This window comes from Lepidochelys kempii, chromosome 6 (assembly GCF_965140285.1).
Source record: "Lepidochelys kempii isolate rLepKem1 chromosome 6, rLepKem1.hap1, whole genome shotgun sequence".
Taxonomy (NCBI): domain Eukaryota; kingdom Metazoa; phylum Chordata; order Testudines; family Cheloniidae; genus Lepidochelys; species Lepidochelys kempii.
This window is the reverse complement of record NC_136385.1, coordinates 47303964-47325177: the sequence shown is the minus strand read 5'-3', so window position 1 is coordinate 47325177 and position 21214 is coordinate 47303964. Positions and strand designations below refer to the sequence as shown.

Sequence of the window (21214 nt, the reverse complement as noted above, 5' to 3'; positions counted from 1 at the left end):
ATAATAAGGTGATAAGTAACAGCATGGATTTGTCAAGAACAAATCATGTTAAACTAACCTACTAGCTTTCTTTGACAGGGAAACAAGGCTTGTGGATAGAGGGGAGGTGGTAGATGTGGTATGTCTTGACTTTAGTAACGCTTTTGATAATGTCTTGCATGACCTTCTCATAAACAAACTAGAGAAATACAACCTAGATGGAGTTATTGTAAGGAGGGTGAACAACTGGTTGGAAAACCGTTCCCAGAGAGTATTTATCAGTGGTTCACAGTCAAGCTGGAAGGTCCTGCAGGGATTGGTCCAGTTCTGTTCAATATCTTCATCAGTGATTTAGATAGGGGCACAGAGAGTACACTTATAAAGTTCTCAGATGATACTAAGATGGGAAGATTTGCACATGCTTTGGAGGATAGGATTAAATTCAAAATGATCTGAACAAATTGGAGAAATGGTTTGAAGTAAATGGGATGAAATTCAATAAGGACAAATGCCAAGTACTCCATTTAGGAAGGAACAATCAATTGCACACATACAAAATAGGAAATGACTGCCTAGGAAGGAGTATTGTGGAAAAGGATATGGGGATTATAGTGGATCACAAGCTAAATATGAGTCAAGAGTGTAACACTATTGCAGAAAAAGCAAACATCATTCTGGGATGTATTAGCAGCAGTGTTGTAAGCAAGACACAGGAAGTAATTCTTCCCCTCTACTCTGCACTAATAAGATCTCAACTGGAGTATTATGTCCAGTTCTGGGTGCCACATTTCAGGAAAGATGTGGACAAATTGGAGAAAGTCCAGAGAAGAAAAACAAACATGATTAAAGGTCTAGAAAACATGACTATGAGGAAAGATTGAAAAAACTGGGTTTGTTTAGTCTGGAAAAGAGAATACTGAGAGGGGACATGATAACAGTTTTTATGTACATAAAGGAGGAGGGTGAAACATTGTTCTCATTAACCTCTGAGGATAGGACAAGAAGCAAGGGGCTTACATTGCAGCAAGGGATGTTTAGATAGGACATTAGGAAAGACTTCTTAACTGTCAAGGTAGTTAAGCACTGGAAAAGTTACCAAGGGAGGTTGTGGAATCTCTGTCATGGGAGGTTTTTAAGAACAGGTTAGAAATAAAACTTTTCAGGAATGATCTAGTTATTACATAGTACTGCTTTGAGTGCAGGGGATTGGACTAGACAACCTCTCAAGGTCCCTTCCAGTCCTACACTTCTATGATTCTATGATTTGAACCTTCTCAGTGATATTTCACATAAACCACTGTACGTGTATAGTGCTTTTCAAATGAGCATCTTAAAGGCTTTTATAAAAATTCACCTCACAATATTACCTGCAAAGAAGGTAAATATCATTGTTAGAAAAAATGTTGTGCATGTGTTAATGGTTAATAGAGAAGATGTCAGTACATGGTCTTCAAGAATATGCAGCATAGTTCCTGTGTTTTATAGGAACAATAACATTTCTTCTTGTTCTGCTTTCTAAGTGGCTGTTGTGTAAATTTTTACAACAGCTCTTAACACAGTACACCAATTTTAGAGATGGGGATAGTGAGGCACAGCAAATTGAAATGTCTCAACAAGGTCACAAAAGAAGGGACTGATTCTACAAGCCTTCTATGCACAGAACTCCCATTGAAGCTAATGGGCACTGTAAATATAGAATTGCCCAAGTCAGCCAGAGAGATGAAAATCTTGATGCCTGACCCTCACTTAATCACTAGACAGCTCTCCTTTTCTATTTTAATAACATTTAAAGTCACAGGAAGCTCTTCATGGTTTAAACATTGAACACCCTTGTCATAAATATAAAGGGAAGGGTATACCTTTTTGTATACAGTACTATAAAATCCCTCCCGGGCAGATGCAAAACCCTGTAAAGGGTTAAGAAGCTAAGGTAACCTAGCTGGCAGCTGACCCAAAATGACCAATGAGAGGCCAAGACACTTTCAAATCTGGAGGGGAGAGAACAAAAGGTTGGTCTGTCTGTGTGATGCTTTTACCGGAAACAGTTCAGGAATGCAGCCTTACAACTCCTGTAAAGTTAGTAAGTAATCTAGATAGAAATGCATTAGATTTCCTTTTGTTTAATGGCTGATAAAATAAGCTGTGCTGGATCAAATGTATATTCCTGTTTTTGAGTCTTTTTGTAACTTAAAAGTTTTGAATCTGATTACCCTGTAAGGTATTTACCATCCTGATTTTACAGAGGGGATTTACAGATTTTACCTTTTCTTTAATTAAAATTCTTCTTTTAAGAACCTGATTGATTTGTCATTGTTCTTAAGATCCAAGGGTTTGGGTCTGTGTTCACCTGTACAAATTGATGAGGATTCTTATCAAGCCTTCCCCAGGAAAGGGGGTGTAGGGCTTGGGGGGATATTTTGGTGGGAAGACATCTCCAAGTGGGCTCTTTCCCTGTTCTTCATTTAAAACGCTTGGTGGTGGCAGCATACAGTTCAAAGACAAGGCAAATTTTGTACTTTGGGGAAGTTTTTAACCTAAGCTGGTAAGAAGAAGCTTAGGGGGTCTTTCATGCAGGTCCCCACATCTGTACCCTAGATTTCAGAGTGGGGAAGGAACCTTGGCAACCCTGCTTAAATATTAAACAAGAAAGTACTACTAATCACTAATGAAGCAAAATGGAAACTTGCTTACAGTCCATAACACACAGGTCTCACACTGATAAGAGCATGAATGAGGTCACTTTTCATCAAGAAAGTGGCATCAACAGGAGGGTCTGAAATGCCAAATATAATTAAAAATCTTATTTTCAAATACATGTCAAACGACAACCCTTCACAGTTCTGTGCTAACCTAAACAAGTGCAGCTTTGTTTTAATTATTCAGCATACAGTGTCCAGCGGTTTCATTCTCCCACTGTTTTTCACAAATGGATCCTCTCAGTTGTGCAAGTTTAGTTGCAAGGGAATTACCTCATATCTACACCAGACAGGAGACTTTCTCCATGTTTTTAAAAATAAATGTCTTAACTGACTATGCATTGTTGTTTTTGCTGAATCAAGACATGACTTTTGTTTCACCTAGCTGTTGTTTATTAATTTGCATTCCACAACACTTAAGCTGCACGACAGTCAGGCAGACAGGGAGTCAGACACACTTGGACTCACAGCAATACAGTAGAACCTCAGAGTTATGAACACCTCTGGAATGGTTCGTAACTCTGAACAAAACCTTCTGGTTCTTTCAAAAGTTTACAGCTGAACATTGATTTAATACAGCTTTGAAACTTTACTATGCAGAAGAAAAATGATGCTTTCCCTTTATTTTTTTAGTAGTTTATATTCAACACAGTACTGTACTCTATTTGCCTTTTTTTTTTCTTTTGGTCTCTGCTGCTGCCTGATTGTGTACTTCCAGTTCCAAATGAGGTGTGTGGTTAAGTGGTCAGTTTGTAACTCTGGTGTTCATAACTCTGAGCTTCTACTGTATAGAGTTTTACAAATACATAAAATATCTTCTTTTGCCAAGAGTGTTGTCTGAATCTGTTTACTGAATGAGGGCAAGTGTATCTCTGGAGTTTCATTTGCAGAGGCAAATATAGTGTACTCAATGTTAGTGATCATTGGGAAGAAAGGTGACAGTCATTTTGCTTCCAGCTTCAATGATTTAAGCTCAGAATTACAAACTGAAAACCATGACAATGTACTGGCTGAGACTGTAAATATAAGTAGAGGTTTTGACAGTAGATTCAGGAGAGCTGGGCAATGCAACTTACATTTGTGATTTTAAATAGATGAGGAACTCAGAGAAGACTGAGATGTGTAGTGTTGCTGTGCATGGTGGGTTTTTGTTTTTTAATCAGTCATTCTTTGACATCCTATCCCCATTAACTCTGAAGAGTTAAAACAATGTCCCTTTGATTTGATTCAGCATGAAGAATAACATGAATAACTTGGCTAGGCAGCAGTACTGCAGAGATGGATTTGGGGTTATAAATTGAATGAGTCAATAATGCAATGCAGTTGCAAAAAAGGCAAATGTTATTCTGGGATGCATTAACAGGGGTGTCCTGTATAAGGCACTGGATGTAATTGTTTTACACTGGTGAGCATCAGCTGGAGTACTGTGTCCAGTTTTTGGCACCACACTTCAAGAAAGATGTGGATAAATAGGAGAGAGTGCAGAGGAGAACACCAAAAATAAGAGATTTAGAAAATGACCTATGAAAAAAGATTGAAAGAACTGGGCATGTTAAGCCTAGCGAAAGGAAGGCTGAGGGGCAACATCAGTCTTCAAATCATGATAAGGGCTGTTGTGGTGAGGAACGTAATCAGTTGTTCTCCATGTCCAGTGAGTGTAGGTCAAGAAGTAATTCGTTTAATTACAGCAAAGGAGATTTAGCTTAGATATTAGGAAAAACTTTCTACTTATAAGGACAGTTCGGCACTGGAACAGATTATCTAGGCAGGCTGTGAAATCCCCACCACTGGAGATTTTTTAAGAACAGACTTAGATACAGAGATTGTCTAGTTATACCTAGTCCTGCCCCAGTGTGGGGGATGAACTAGATGATCTCTTTCAGCCCTATATATTTTTTTTATTTTAAATTTATTTTCAAGGACATCCTAGTAGTTTAAGCACACATTCTGCTGATTATCTGTGACACCAGGGGTGGCCAACCTGTGGCTCCGGAGCCACATGCAGCTCTTTAGAAGTTAATATGCGGCTCCTTGTATAGGCACCGACTCCGGGGCTGGAGCTACAGGAGCCAATTTTCCAGTGTGCCGGGGGGTGCCCACTGCTCAACCCCTGGCTCTGCCACCGCCTCGCCTCAGCCTGCCATGCCCTCGCTCCTCCCCCCTAGAGTCTCCTGCATGCCACGAAACAGCTGATCAGGAGATGCGGGCAGGTGCTGATTGGCAGGGCTGCCGATGGGTGGGAGGCGCTGGGAGCGGGGTGGGGGAGCTGATGGGGGGCTACTGACGTATTACTGCGGCTCTTTGGCAATGTACATTGGTAAATTCTGGCTCCTTCTCAGGCTCAAGCTGGCCACCCCTGTGTGACACTATCTCAGTGGAGTCCACTTCTCAGAGTTGCTCAAAGGACTATTTCTGACAACTGCAGAGTCTATATACATGTGGCTGCATTTCATTAGGCATGCGTACATACAAAGGCAGAACAAGAAATAAAAGGAAGTGCCAAATTCCTAAAATCAGTAATTCAGGTTGTCTAAACAATCACTCTCTCTGAGTTCTCAGATTGCCTCATATTGGGGAAGGTGTCACAATTGGACTTTTGCTTGAGTAGGGACTACAATATTTGTACCTTTTATTTGGAAAATATTTTTAGCTCTGACATGGGTGTATATTCTCAGCTCTTTGTGTTTATTTATTTGTTTATTTTTTTATTTAGTGGCTTTTAAATTTACTCCTGTATATTGTTTTCTCTTAATAGAGATTCCACTCCCTGCTTCCCTTCTTTATAATTATCGTTCTGTACACTACAATAAGGGCAATTTTTTTTCCAGTGCTCAGAATCATGCTTTGGACCTTGTTTTCAAAAGGCTTGTGTTTAGGTATCTAAATAAAAGCCCGATTTTCAGAAATAGTCAGCACCCAATAATTCCCATTGTGAAATTATGGGGCAGATTTTCAAAAGAGATCAGAACCCAGCATGGTTGTTCCAGTGGGAGCTGAGTTCTTTTGAAATGGGACTGCCATGTGCTTTAAGTTAAGCATGCACTTAAGTTCTTTGCTGAAGAAGGATTGGTCCCAGATTCTCAAAAGTATTTAGGTGCCTAACTCCCATTGAAATAAATGTCTCCTAAATGTTTTTGAAGATCTGGGCCATGGCCTCTGTAAAACCACTGCCTTCTACACTGGATAGCTGGAAAAGATGGCATATTGCAGAGTCAGTGTGTAAAGTCCCAAACAGGGATACTTCACTTGTTTTACTCCCAAACTGGCTATAAGCTAGCCTATGTTCCAGCAGTTACTTAGGGCTGGTCTCCACTACCAGGAAGATTGACCCTGCTGCAATCGATGCAGCAGGGATTGAACTAGTGGGTCTAGTGAAGATCCGCTAAATTGATGGCAGAGCGCTCTCTGGTCGACCCCAGTACTCCAGCTCTCTCAGAAGAGTAAGGGAGGTCGACCGGAGAGTGTCTCCTTTCGACCCAGTGCTGTGAAGACACTGCACTAAGTCAGCCTAAGCTACCTCAACTTCAGCTATGTTATTCACATAGCTGAAGTAGCATAACTTAGGTCAACTTACCTCTGTAGTGAAGACAAGTCCTTAATCTCTTTTAAAGTGTAATGTCCATTGCCTCATTACTCCTGATAGGAACTTCAGTACCTGCCAATTCCCACTTCTTTTCAGGACTGGTTGAACCAAGCTGCCAAATCTGAAGCCACATAAAACCACAGATCAAATTTAATGGGCTAGGGCAAGTCCCAGGGCTTTTCAGGGACTCTTGATTATTTCTCTGCTGCTGACTTTTTGCAATATAAGATCACTGTCTCTTGTGGGAGTCAAAACTCTTGTTGGCTTCCAGCTTTTATCGTCTGTTCTAAAGTGAGTTAATCACCTTCTTGTCAACCTGAACAATGGTTTTGTATGCATGTTGTAAAATTGTTGTCTTTTTTGCTTTGCTTCCTGTTTTGTTTTCAAGTCTGGTGTCTTCTTCAGTTTGAGCACAAGAGGTTTTGTGGGAAGTAAAATCCTTGTTCATCTGTGTGCACCTATATGCATCAATACTCGGGAAGTCCATCCTTCCATTGGTGTATTTTGTAGGTTCAGCAGGTCTCTATATGGATCACTATTGTCATGTATAGATGTCTTCAAGAGATTTTTCACTGTCTGAATAGTTCTCTTAGTAATCTCATGACGTCATTGCACAAATGGGTCTTAGAGAATTCTTAGAAGTCTGCACATGAAAACTGGGATCTCTTGACATTAAGTTCAACTTGTAGTGTTATATGGTTGACATCCTACGATGGGTAATTGCCATCTTATGTTTCTTGTGTTTGCTAGTGAGTTTTAAAGTAATAATCAATTTATAATAGAGAAGCCTCTTTGCATATTAAAATAAGTCCTCCCTTACACTTTGCATTAGTACTTTCTGGAATTTCCTGACCCTTCATCAGTTCTTTGTGCCTTTTTGAAATGGTTATATGTAGCAAAATGTATTACTGTGTCTGTTATCTGCCCACTATTCATGGAAGGGACAATGTATCTCTTGCCTTTTGCTAACATTTTTCAACTCACAGATGACATGTTAGTGAGTGTTCCCTGCCCCATCCAGTGTAGAAGGAACAACCAGGCCTTTTCTATTTAGCAAAATGTTGCCCTCTTTATTAATTCATCCATAAATAGTCAATCTAGTTTTAGGGTACATCTATACTACAATGTAATCCCAGGGTTAGTAGAACTTGAGTTATTAGACCTTGGGTTTGTTAACCTAGGGCTTGAGCATCTACACTGATTTGTAACCCTAGGTTAGGAATTGTTGAACCCTGGGTCCCAACCTGGGGCTCCAGCATCTATACTGCATTATATGGGCCTAACTCTGACCACATATATCCCAGACTTCCTAACACTCTCCAAAAACGTGGCCACGTTAGCCCTTTGTTCATAGTGCAGTCTGACAAAACTTGACTGTCCATCGAAGTTGACTGTCCAGAGGACAACGAAAGTCAGCCCATGGAATTGTGGAATGCTTTTGATGGCTTCCCAGAGCATGGGTCCAGTGGGGCTGCATTTACAATGCAAAGCAATAGGGCTTAAACCCTAGTCCCAGTTTGGCTCAGACCCTCCAACCCTGTGGGGTCCTGGGACCCTGGGTTTTAACATGATATGTGTGTATATAGAAGGGGGGTTAGGCTTGAGCTTGAGTTCAAACCCTGGGCTTACACTGCAATGTAGACATACCCTCAGTTACAAATGCTCTTTCTGAAGGTCATCCTCGGAAAACCAAGTTTATGGACAACGGGTTCTGAGTGTGTTTCAGTAAGAAATTCTGGTAGTTTTGAAGATACCTCACTGAATTTTATATTCATTACTATTGCACTCAGGTGGTGTTAATCTGATTATTACCCAGCTAAGCACATTGATGTGATGTATATTCTACATGGAGATTGATCCACCTCTCCTACACTAATTTTGCATCAGCTCACTTGGATGGAGTTACTCCTGATTTACCCAGGTGTGAATGAGTGGACAATTAAAAAAAACTTTACAGCTTCAGCATTATATATTAGATTCTAGGTGATGATGAAGACAGAGGTCTCAGGCTTTGGCAGCAGTACTGGCTGCTTTCTACTGCCCTGGTCCTATTGAGGCATTTGGAGATTTCACGTATGTATGTACACCACCTGTTCTCAGCTCCCTGATGTAGAGGGCATGTTGGGGTAGATAGGTGTGAAAAGGTGCAGGCCAAAGTGCTTGGACTTCAGTGGTTTCTAATTACTAGAGAAGTTCCTCCTGGTGTGCCTTAGAGGAGCCCTTACTTTGTTCCAGGTTATGCTGGGAGCAGAAATGGTCTTCAGCTGGCCCCAGAATTAGCTCCGGTGCAAAGCACAGCTCAGCCAGACCTGATGATCTGGTCCAAAATGTCTCAATTTACAAACCTTTAGTTTATGACATTATATTTATTTGTGTTTTTAAATGGTAATGATTGATAATCTTATTGTAAGTACATAGGCTAGAGTGACATTTTAAAACCTACTATAGCTGCCAGAGCACCTTGGCTCCCATGCTTTGACTGCTAACGATTCTCAAAACTGAATTGCAAAACCCGATCCAGCATCAGCAGGATTTGGGGCCTGATCTAAATAACTCTTATTTATGTAAGCAGCTATCCTAATTCATGCAAAATAGTCCTATTAAAATCAGTGGGATGACTGATTGCTATATTGAAGAAGACTTTATTTTCCTGTTTGCATGCTTCTAGCATTAGTTTTTATTATAGATTATGCTGTTCCCATCCTATATACACATTGCAACTGCTTTCTTGTAATTATAGCTCTTTTAAAGATTTTTTTTTAATGGAGTTTAATGTTTATTCCATCCAAATATATGAAGCCATTTTTTGTTCCCCAGCTATGAACATAACTCTCATTTGAGTCAATACATTTCAACTGTTAAATATGTAATGTGTCTCTTTTCGCAAAGAAATGCCACCTTTTGGGGCCATAAAATACAGTGAATTGAAAGCTAACACCTAATATATTTTTCATTAAATACAGATGTTCAATGCAAAACTCATTCTTTCAGCATTCATAAAAGGCAGCAGAACTAAAATATTCCAGTTTAATATATAAAAATGCAATAATCAAACTGCTAATGTAATTGTATCGTTAAAAGGCAAGAGAAGATAGAAAGCATTTTTCTGCATCTGTTTAAAAAGGAATATATATTTTAAGTTTATTGCTTTAATCAGATTTATAAAAGTAGCCAAGAGAATAGCCAAGTCCATAAATTATAGGATATCAAAGGCATTTAAAATGAGGTTTATTTTACCTATATAGAAAATCCTAAAGAGTCTGCATTTAAAACAATAAAACTTCAGTTATAGTTAAAGATATTAATGTACGTATCTTACAAGAGAGTTCTATAATACTACCTTTTAAAATAAAACAGCTTCTAATATGTCCATTCTTTAAATTAGCTTTCTGATAGTTTCAGCACCTTCGACCAAAGGGTCAAAATGGAAAATATTTTTCATTATTAACAATAGAAAATGTAGGCCAACATAGTGGTGAAGGTATTAAGATGCTGGGACACTGACTTTTTTGTGTCTGGGGGCTATTAATTTAATTCCTGGCTCCAGAAGAGCTGCATGCACCGCTAAAATAATGTCAGTTATGCAAAGGCTTCCATTGTGATGCAGTGCTGCTACTGCTCTTCTGCCACCTGCAGAAGTCATTATATACACTAGAGGCTACAATGTGAAATATACAGTGGAGAGAATCAAGGCTAAAAAATGAAGGGGAAAAAAAGATTTTACGTCAAACAGATGTTCTTGAAAGAATAAATGTATCAGAAATAGCAAGTTTAACTTGAACCAGAAAAGTGAGTCTATTGTTGCATCTGAGAATCACATGCTTTACAGATCTTATTTTATTCTTCTCTGGTTTTAGCCTACAAAATGAAGAACACTGGGGACTGTTTTCCTTCAAGGTGTTACATTATTGTCAAAGTACCTAAAAGCTTTCCAGCAATTTCAAAGGCATGGTCAGATAAATCCTACTGTAGTAGCCTTTTGATTTTTGTGCTTTTGTAAATTAAAATTTGATTAAAATTGTTCTGGTTTGTATATTTTCGGAGAAAAAAATTCAAAATGAAATGTTTCAAAAATTTATTTTGTTTTAAAGGGGTAGAAAAAAAGGAATTTATTTTAAAAATGGGAATGTGGTTCAAAACAAAACAACCCAACCTCTCTCTTTTCTCCCCTCTGTCCTTTTTTTAATGGAAGCGTGAGACAGTTTTTTAAAATGATTATTATTGCATGTACTGCATTGTATTATTGTGTGCAGTCAGAGATTTAGGGACAACTAGTGCATGGGACTAATAGCCATTGGTGGACCTATCCTCCATGAATTCATCTAATTCTTTTTTGAATCCAGTTATACTTTTGGCCTTCACACCATCCCTGGCAACAAGTTCCAAAGGTTGACTATTCATTGTGTGAAGTACTTCCTTATATTTTAAACCTGCTGCCTATTAATTTTATTGGGTGACCCCTGGTTCTTGTGTTATGTGAAGAGGTAAATAACCCTTCCTTATTCATTTTCTGCACATCATCATCATTTTAGAGATTGTTATCATATCTCCCATTACTCATCTCTTTTCTCAGCTGAAGAGTCCCAGTCTTTTTAACCTCTTCTCAGATGAAAGTTGTTCCAGACCCTTAATCATTTTTGTTGCCCTTCTCTGTATTTTTTCTAATTCTAATATATCTTTTTTGCGTTGGGGAGACTAGAACTACACTCAGTACTCAAGGTGTGGGCATACCATGGAATTATATAGTGGAATGATAGTTCTTGTCTTATTATGATTTCTAACATTCTTCTAGCTTTTTCAATTGTCATTGAATATTGAGCAGCTGTTTTCAGAGAACTATCCACAATGACTCCAAGATCTCTTTCTTGAGTGGTAACAGCTAATTTAGACCCCATCATTTTGTATGTACAGTTGGGATTATGTTTTCCAATGTGCATTACTTTGCATTTATCAACATTGAATTTCATCTGCCATTTTCTTGCCCAGTCACTCAGGTTTGTGAGATCCCTTCGTAAATCCATGTCTGACTGTGAAGAGTTAACTGTCTCAAGTAATTTAGTACTGTCTGCAAACTATGCCACCTCACTGTCTACCTCTTTTTCCAGATAATTTATGAAGATGTTGAACAGCCCACGTCCCAGTACATTTCCTTGGGGGACCCCGCTATTTACTTCTCTCCACTGTGAAAACTGACCATTTATCCCTTCCCTTTGTTTTCTAACTTTTAATCAGTTACTGATCGAAGAGAGATCCTTCACTCTTATTCTAGGACTGCCTACTTTGCTTAAAAGTCATTGGTGAGGGATCTTGTCAAAAAGCTTTTTGAAAGTCCATGTACACTATATCCATTGGATCATACTTGTCCATATATTTATTGAACCCCTCAAGGAATTCTAATATATTGGCGAGGCATGATTTCCCTGTACAAAAGACATGTTGATCTTCCCCAACATATTGTGCTCATCTGTGTCTGATATTTCTGTTTTTTTTCTTTTTTTTCTTTTTTTTTTTTTAACTAAAGCTCCAATTAATTTGCCTGGTATTGAAGTTCAGTTGCCTCATTTCTTCTCTATAGGAAGGCTTGACAGAATTCAATTTTTATTTTTTATATAATTTTGATTGGTAATATTGATCATTTTAAACCATTTTATTATTTTTATCTATTTCTAATTTTCACACTTGCAGGAAATTATGGAGGGTATCAGAAAATAATTATTTAATGAAAGAAGGCATTGACATTCAAAATTTTTATAACAGTTAAAACAAAATTGTCAACTACACACGTCAAAATATACAAATTAAGTATCCTTAAATCAAATTCTTAAGTTTTCAAGCAGCATTTTCTTACTTTGCTTATTTGTACATTTCAGTTACTATCAGTGGAAATATTTTTATCGTTTGTGCGTGTAAAGTGAAATCCACGTTTTCTGACACTGATAAAAATCTAATCCTTCCAAGCCTATCTATAGCAGTGGTTTCTAAACTTGTTCCGCCGCTTGTGCAGGGAAAGCCCCTGGCAGGCCAGGCCAGTTTGTTTACCTGCTGCATCCGCAGGTTCGGCCGATCGTGGCTCCCAGTGGCTGCGGTTCACTGCTCCAGGCCAATGGGAGCTACTGGAAGCGGCACGGGCCGAGGGACGTACTGGCCACCTCTTCCAGCAGCTCCCATTGGCCTGGAGCAGTGAACCGTGGCCACTGGGAGCTGCGATTGGCCGAACCTGAGGACGTGGCAGGTAAACAAACCGGGCCAGCCCGCCAGGGTCCTTCCCTGCACAAGCGGCAGAACAAGTTTGGGAACCACTGATCTATAGGCTTGGCACCCTGATTGGATTACATCTGCTATGATGCATCAGGATGTCCCATCTTGGAAAGTGGAAGCAGTGTATCATGTGAGATATAGTCCACCAGGGAGCCAGCCTGTAGAGTTCAGTGGGGAAATGAGGCAACTAAACTTCAATCCTCATGAAGCAATGTGACAGCATTATCAAAATCAAAATATTTTTGTTTATGGGCATTTAGTTTTTAGGCCAAATAAATTGGTAATTTTCCATGGAAAGTAGACACTCCTTTAATAAAAAAAATAATTTTGTTAAACTCAACTTTCCGTCAAAAAACAATTTTGACAGAAAATTGTCAGCACCTTCCAGGATCAAACCCTAAATTAACAATGAAATAGAAATTAACATCTCATCTCTAAATCTGGGGACTATTGGGAGTGAGGGTGAAGCTTGCAGTGTACTTGTTCTGCGGATAAATTTAAGACATTATGCTGCAGGGCTGTCAATCTGGCACCTTTTAATGTCATTAAAATAAAAAAGTGGTCCTGTATAGTCAGAAATGGTAAAATAAGATTAACAGAATCTGGCATATTAGTTGGACTCATTCTACAAAAATGTGTTGTTTGACAAGACGAATGTTTAACAACACCATCCCAAAGAAAACAGCAAATTATCCAACCAAAAAAATGTATCCAAAAAATTGTGTCTCAGTGCCAGGAAAATAGCAGCAAGACTAAATGATAAAAACTCAGTGTAATGCGAGTTATTCAGTTAAGGCTTGTTTCTAAGCCCATTGAAGTTAATGGAAAGACTGCCATTGACCTCAGTGGGTTTGGTTTATGGATTTTCCTTGCAAATCCAGTATTTACATTTCCTGTGTAGACACAGGCATCCTTTTTTTCCATGTTAATTTTCTTCTTGCCTTTCAGGTAGGGAAATAACGGCAGAAACTTTTATGGAGAAGTTGGATAATGGTGCCTTGCTCTGTCGACTAGCTGAGACCCTACAAGAGAAATTTAAAGAAAACAGTTTTGATGCAAACAAGCCTGGCAAAGTAAGTCTTAGATAACATGTTGTCGCATATGTTATCAGCATTTGGGATCTGTAACTTCATGGATCTAATTGTATTTGAGAGTTTCAGAGGTTTTTGTTTGTGGAGGCTCTACCCCTCAGAACCTGGGACCGCTACTTCACATAGAAAAATGAGAAAATAAAACTCTAGTAAAATCAGTATACATTCCTCCAAATGCTGAGTGCTTTTTCATATATGCCAATTCTTTCACAAAAATGAGCTATTTTAGAAATCGTGCAGGTATCCTCGACAATGTAGTGCACGTTTCATTGGAGGCTCTGTTACAGCAGCACTTCAGTGAACAGCCTGGAATCCACAGAAGAACATCAAATGTTGCTTTGAAATGTGTTCTTAAATGGACTGCCTCAAAGACATATGGGGACTATGAAAGTCTTTCTATTTGCTTCAGTAAACTTCTGATCAGCCCTAAAGTCTGCTTCTGCTCTTCAAAGAAACATTGTAAAAATGGCATAGTAGAATTTCATGTTCATTGTCTTTCAGTGAGTTCCCTATCAAATTGAACGCAGCGTACAAGTAAAAAAAGATGGTTTTTCTAACTGCCAGTCCTGAAAACAAAGCCTGAGCTCTCAGAGTCAAGCTTGGCTCTTTCCATCTTACACATCTTCCCCTGTAATAATTTTGGTAACATCTGCCATACATTCAATTAGAGCTGTTCTACAGGACTGGCTGCAGTTGCTGTTACAGGCCATCTGTGATCACTGTAGCACTTGCTCTGCCTGAAGCCAGGCAACCATGTGGCCTGTCTGTCTCCCCATGCTGAATCACCGTAGGGAATGAGCTGCCAAGAGGAGAAGAAGGCAGTCATAGGGCAGAAGTGAGGGGCCTAGTACTAGCACCAGGATCCCCAGCATCCTACCAGAGAGTCACCTATCCCAATGTCTGGCTTTCTCCTTATGAATACAGCCAACTCCCCTGAGCCTCCAGATTACCTCTAAACAGGCTTTCCTAGCCCCTCCCCCTCCAAAAGTGGATACCCAGTCCTCTCTGAGAATCCCAGTTTTCCCTGCTTCCTCCTCTTCAGCAATCCCAGACTCCCTCCAGCACCCTTAGTTTGTTTGGCACCCATCCATCTCAGACTCCGTCTGGCACTTACCTGCCATCTATCCTAGCAGCTCCTCAGAGTCACTCCCACTTACACTAGCCACAAGCTGCCAGATTTTCTGCAGTTCCTGTCCTTCACTTGCCACTGACTGAGGCAGGATGTGTTGACCATAAGTTACAGTTTATGGTCATATGCAGATGTTTGTACATATGCAAAACTCACAAACACAAGTCAAAGAAATTGGTGCAGTGATAAATGATGACAGGTCCGGACTACAGAGCAATCTAGATCTCATCTCTTGAACAAACATGCATTATTACAGCTAAATGCAAAGCCATTTGTCTAGGAACTAAGAATGTAGGACTGTATTTTGGAAAGCAATGACTCAGAAAAGGACTTAGGGGTCATGATAGATAAGTTAATCATGAGTTTTCCATGTGATGTGGCGGCTAAAAGAGCAAATACTAGGGTTGTGTGTATATAACCAATGGAATATCAAGTAGGAGTGGGGAGGTGCTATTTCCTCTATATATAGCATTGGTAAGACCATTACTGGAATATTATCACCAGTTCTGTTGTCAACACTTTGAAAAGGATGTTGACAAATAGGCAAGGGTTCAGAAAAGTGCTATAGGAATGATCTGAGATCTTGAAAATATGCTTTACAATGAGAGGCTAAAGAATTTAATGAAGAGAAGGTTAAGAGTTCAGTTTATAAGTACTGATATATGGAAAAGATTTCTGATAGTAGACAACTCTTTAGTCTAGCAAAGGCATAACAAGATCCAATGGCTGGAAGCTGAAGCTAGACAAATTCAGACTCGAAATAAGGTGCACATTTTTTATAGTGGATGTAACTAACCTTTGGAACTACATACTTTAGGATTTGGTAGATTTTCCATCACTTGAACTCTTTAAATCAGGATTGGATTTCTTTGTAATACAAAGTTATGCCCTCGCTCAACCACTACTTATGGGCTTGATGAAGAAACTATAATTCTATGGTCTGTGCTGTGCAAAAGATCACATTGGATGATTGGAGTGGTCTGTTCTGGCCTTAAAGTCTTCTAATCTAGACGCAGTTAGTTTATCATATAGTTTGCATAAAATGTCATACCTGGGGCTGTGCAAAATTTGGCAGCTATGAGTTTTACTTAAGTTTTATCAATTATTAATTGCTAGGGGGATCAAAAAAATTGAAAATTTGAATTTTTTGACAAAAAAGACACTTTGTGGAAGTTTTTCCTATTCTGTGACCCCCTCTATTTACCACAGTTTATTTATTTATCTATCGTATTAAAGAAGAAAGTTTAATGCAAGTTATGGTGGTCCACCTAAAATGTTGATATAGAACTACCATTGGTAGCTCTCCTTTATAGAGTTCTGCTGTCTCTTGGTGAGCCAGAAAGTCAGTCATTTGCACAGTTGGCATACACTTTCAGAAGGGATGGACTAGATGACCTCTTGAGGTCCATTCTTGCCCTACATTTCTATGATTCTATGTTTACTTTCTCCTCCCCCCCTCCTACTTTCTATATAGACTATTGAGGAATTTGATAGGTGGATGAGACAGGTTTTTGAATCAAGATGGATTAGCCAGTAGTTACAATTTAACAAATATTTTATGAAATCAACACCTCAAGCAATGCAATTCTGCTGGATACCTGCACTTTGGTTTTTTGTATCATCACATTATCACATACCTTTGTTATCTGATTTGCTTGGAGAGAGAGATGATGTTAGCAAGGGCCACCTCCTCAGATCTTGTGACATTCTGGGCTTACACTAACACCAGGTGAGAATCTGGCCCTAAAAGAGCCAAAGTTCACTGAACTCACTCTTTGGAGTAAGTATGGCAGCAGGTAAAGAATAGGACAATTAGAATTTTGGCAATCTGTTATACTGTAATTATTCAGATTTATAGGTCATTTTCTTTGTCAGTCTGGTATAATCAATTGAAATAACATAGAAAAATCTCAGTCCAAAGCTATTTCTCAATGTATATTTCATATTTGGAATAATAAGAATTCAAAGAAATGACAGTGTAATGGCTGTGTGTCATTACAAACTATTAGGGGTCTGTTTATCCTTTCATATTGTAATTCCCTAAGGTAGCAGTCCTAGGCAGTAGACTTCATAACTGGAAAGTTTGACTCTTGGTGCCAAGGAAATTTATATGAGAATCATTGTGTATGAAATTTAGCATAGTAAGAATTCTACAATACTCTCTGGCATCATTACTGTATACCATGTTAATAATATATGTGGTATTCTGGAGTCATTAGGTTGTTACTCAGTGCATAGGAATAAAGAAACATAACAGGCTTTTACCCAGCAGCCCCTTCGAAGATGACATTTTTGGCAGCTGGCTCTATTAGACACTCCAGCTTCTATTAAAATAGAGAAAGCACTTAGATCCTTTTTTAAAAAAAAAATAGAAGCTGACTGATATAAAAGGAATGGCAGCCAGAATAACTAGCTTGGAGGCAGCAGCCAGGCCAAAGTTGAGTGTGGGGGAGGCAGACAGTGTAGGGTGAGACCGGGGAGACAGATAATGGGAAAATCCCACAAGGTACTGCCATAATCCTAAAGACCAGAGGAAATTTAAACTACCTCCAAACGTGGAGCTCTCCCTTCTGTGTGAGCTGCTTCTCAACTGGCAATTCAGGCTCCATAAAATACTTTGGGTTTAATTCATTTTTACAAGTTTAAGGAAAAACATACATCCTGTTACCTCAGGTGTACATTGCTAATCCCTGGGCCCTTCTAAAAGTCTTGTAGTTGTCTGCCTTAGATGTCATGTCCAGTAACACATCTAGGAATGCATTAAAATGGATAATGCACACACTGAATCACTGAAGGAAGTTATTGTTCATTTGTTCATTGGAATTGCATGGAGCCTGAGTAATGCTTTAGATAAGCAGTACCACTGATCCAATGGAACTACTCCTACTGCAAGGTAGTATCACAGTCTGGCCCTTTTAGTTATAGGAGAGTAAAAAAATCCAGGAGGATTGGGCAGTTTGGGGAGTATGGCTTTGATGGGATTGTTCCCCTCCCTTTTCCTCAACTGCTTAGGATCCCCACACAGAAATTGGTCTTTGGAGTGGGGGAGTGCAAGAATTAGGAGGGAGTGAACCAGTGGCAGAGCTGTTTCTACAGCATTATCCTCTCTCCACACCTAGAGGACCCTGATAGCATTAATTAAATTGCTTCCCCCTCTGTGATGTAGAGGCATCCCTGTGATATTAGGATACTTCCAGAAGAAGCAGTGGGCTGGAAATTTCCTGGCTGAACAAGAAACTGGAAAGGGAAGTGGGGAGCCAAAGTCAGCATGAAAGCATAGGCTCTGCATGGGTCTTGAGGGATCCCTGGTTTCTGGGGCTGAATTCTCTGATACTTCCACAGGCAAGCACAGCAAAATGCTGCTTCCATGAGGGACAAATTTGAAATAAATTCTCTGAGGTCAAATACAGTTTCATGCCCCTTATGCATACGAGGTCGAATTTTCAAAAATGTATATATTATTTAGGGGGCTAATTCCTTAGCCGCATAGATTTAGGCTGATCAATTATTCAGGGCCAGATTTTCCAAGGTATTTAGTCACATAAAGATTCAGAAAGGCAATAACTGGGATTTTTGAAAGCACCCATTTTTAATTAGGTACCTATGTGCTCCTTAAAATCCTACTTAGTGCCTTTGTATGTCTTTATGCACCTAAATATCTTTGAAAATTTGGCCTGTAGGGACTTTTGAAAATTCTGTTCATGGTACATATTGATTAGAGGTCTGATCCTACACTGCTGAATCAGTTAAAACTCCTCCTGCCATTAATGGGAACTTTGTCTGCACATGGACTGCTGGAGACCCTGGAGCGCAGTCAGTGTAGAATGCATTCTGCAAGAGAGGTTGCATTTTTCTTTCAGAAGCATAATGTGTGCTGTTTGCAATATCAAATGAGTCATAATCCTGCAGGTTTAGTAAACTGGCAGATACAGAGATAGTGAAATTAATAAATGCCAGAGACTTGTACAGTAGTAAATGTCTGAAACTACCCATGTTGCAGTTAATGACTTGCTGCCCAGAAACTTCTTATTACAACAAATGCAATTCCATAAAAGTGATTCATGTTGCAGGATGCCATTTTGTAATTTTCTCCCACTGGCTTAGATTTCATCTCCTAAATCTCCAGGCAATATTTTACTTTTCCTGACAGATAGTTAATTTGAGAATTTCACAGCTGTACAAACAAATTTAAAGCATCAAGGCATGTGTGGTATGCACTGAGCGCACATTTGCTAGGAATGATTTAAGTAACTTGTAAGATTTTAAAGTAAGCTCAAATAAAATGTGTTAATAGTTATCAGTATTTTAATATACAAAACATAATATTCTGCCCACAGTACTTAAAGCTGGATGTATATTTATGCTGAATTATCATTGAATTCCATTAAGGTCATAATGGTTGTGTGGCAAATAAAAGCAAATAAAACATTCAGTAGACATATTTTTCAGTCTCCAGAGGTTCATACAGACTCATTCTTGGTTTTTTTATGACCTCTCAGAAGGGGTGTCTTAGCTCAGCTTGTCTTCAAATATTATTTTTTTTATATATAAGCCTGAATCATGGGTCTGAATCCAAATCTCTTCCCTCCTGCCCCCTCCCTCCCTGGCCCCAATTGGGAGAGTCTGCATCTTGGGCTTTGATTTGGGCCAGTAATGGAGGTAGGCCTGAGCTTCATAGTGGATTTAGATGGACTTTAGGATTTTTACATGTGGTGAGGGAACTGGAGACAGCTTTCCAATGTGTCTTCTTTGTCTAATGGGAGCTAAGTTAAAATGACTCTATAGGATTAGACTACATATGCAATGAAATTCAGCTACTGTATTAATAGAGGAACAAATTTAGCATTTGGATGCAGACATATGCAGCTCCCATTGAGATTGTGTTCAGAATTTGACCCAAAGATAGTGATTACGTTTGCAATCATTGTTCGGAGTCTGTATTTTCAGGATGTGTCTCTCCTTTGGTCCACACTGTCCATCCCTTAATCACATTGCAGATGTCTATAGTACTTTTTGCTCTTGTTCCAAGTCCAAAGCTTCCATTTGTGGCAATGGAAAATATATACAATGAATCAGATCCTCAGCAGGTGTAAATTGATGTAGCTACATTGATTTCAGTGGAGCTATGCTGATTTGCAACAGCTGAGGACCTGGCCCAGGGACTGCAGAGTATCCATGTTGAGCTTTACAGTGAAGATGGGAGGTGTACATTGAGAATTGGAGAAGAGTATTTTGCCCTAAATAAATTCTCCCATGAGAATATATCTCATGTTAAAGAGTGCCTCTTTGACAGCTCAGAGAAGCTAAGCAGTTGTCACTTGTAGAGCTCATATAGTGGTGAAAACTTATAAAATTCAAAATCTCTGTTCTCCTTTTAAAAAAATATGTATTAAAGGGCACTGTGTGTCTGTGTGCAAATGGGGAAGGATGTTCTTATGACTAAAGCACACGACTGGAAGGCTGGAGACCCAAGTTAGTTTCGAGCTCTGCTGTCCACTTGCTATTTGATCTTGGGCAAAACACTTAACATGTCTATGCTTCCTCTTCCCACATGTGAATTAGGAATAAAATGTATCCTGGATGATTGTTTTAAGGCTTAATTCATTAATGTTTGTAAAGTGCTTTGAGATTCTCAAATTGAGGTACTATATGTAATTGTATGGGTCCTGGGCCCGAGTTAGGTTGTTTCCTTTGGGAGGAGAAATTGATTACATGAGATGAATCAGGTCTTTTTTTGGCAAGCCTGTTTATTTTAAAAAATGTACACAATGCCTGTTTCCCTGAACAAAGTAAAGACATACACAGGAGGTACTTTCCGTCCAAGCCTCCCTTTCCAGATGGTCCTGTGCCCCAAGGAGTTCTTCCTCTGTTCCCTCCTAGGGCCATGCTCACAACACTTCTCTCACTGTCTGCTGATTTTATTTTGCCTTCTGGCTACTTTCTGCCTGTTGCATGCATGTAGTGTTCTTGTAGCCATGTTGGTCGGAGGATATTAGTGAGAGAAGGCGGGTGAGGGAATATTTTCTATTGGACCAAATTCTGGTGGTGAGAGAGACAAGCTTTCAAGCTTCAGAGAGCTGTGACCTGAGGAAGAGCTCTGTGTAACCTCAGAAGCTTGTCTCTCTCTCCAGCTTAAGTTGGTCCAGTAAAAGATATCACCACACCCATCTTGTACACACAGCTATAACCAATCAATGCCACAGCTCCTTCCTTTGCAATCAGGGAAATTTCTCAGTCCACATGGCTTAGCTGCTGATTTGGCCTTTCATGTAGCCTCATAATGCAAGCCACCGCTTGAGGTGTCTCTAGCTATCTTGCTCTATAATGTCTTCTGTTTAACTGGAATGAAGGGTGGCTAGCACACCATGAGTTTTAGAAGGTCTGTCAATGACTATAGATGGGGGAATGCTATGGCATTCTGGGGTGCAGTCCAGACCAGTGAGGGGCTGTGTCACCACCTGCCCTGCAAGCTGAGGTG

At 39.4% G+C, this 21214-nt stretch overlaps 1 protein-coding gene across 3 annotated transcripts in view; it reads left to right on the top strand.

Moving 5' to 3' along the window:
• Positions 1 to 21214, top strand: part of GAS2 (growth arrest specific 2) — a 156920-nt gene that overhangs the window by 40859 nt on the left and 94847 nt on the right. For all 3 annotated transcript variants that reach the window (XM_073347820.2, XM_073347819.1, XM_073347821.1), the window contains one exon: positions 13465 to 13589. In XM_073347820.2, coding sequence (XP_073203921.1) covers positions 13465 to 13589 — 125 coding nt within the window. The remainder of the gene's footprint in view (positions 1 to 13464; positions 13590 to 21214) is intronic.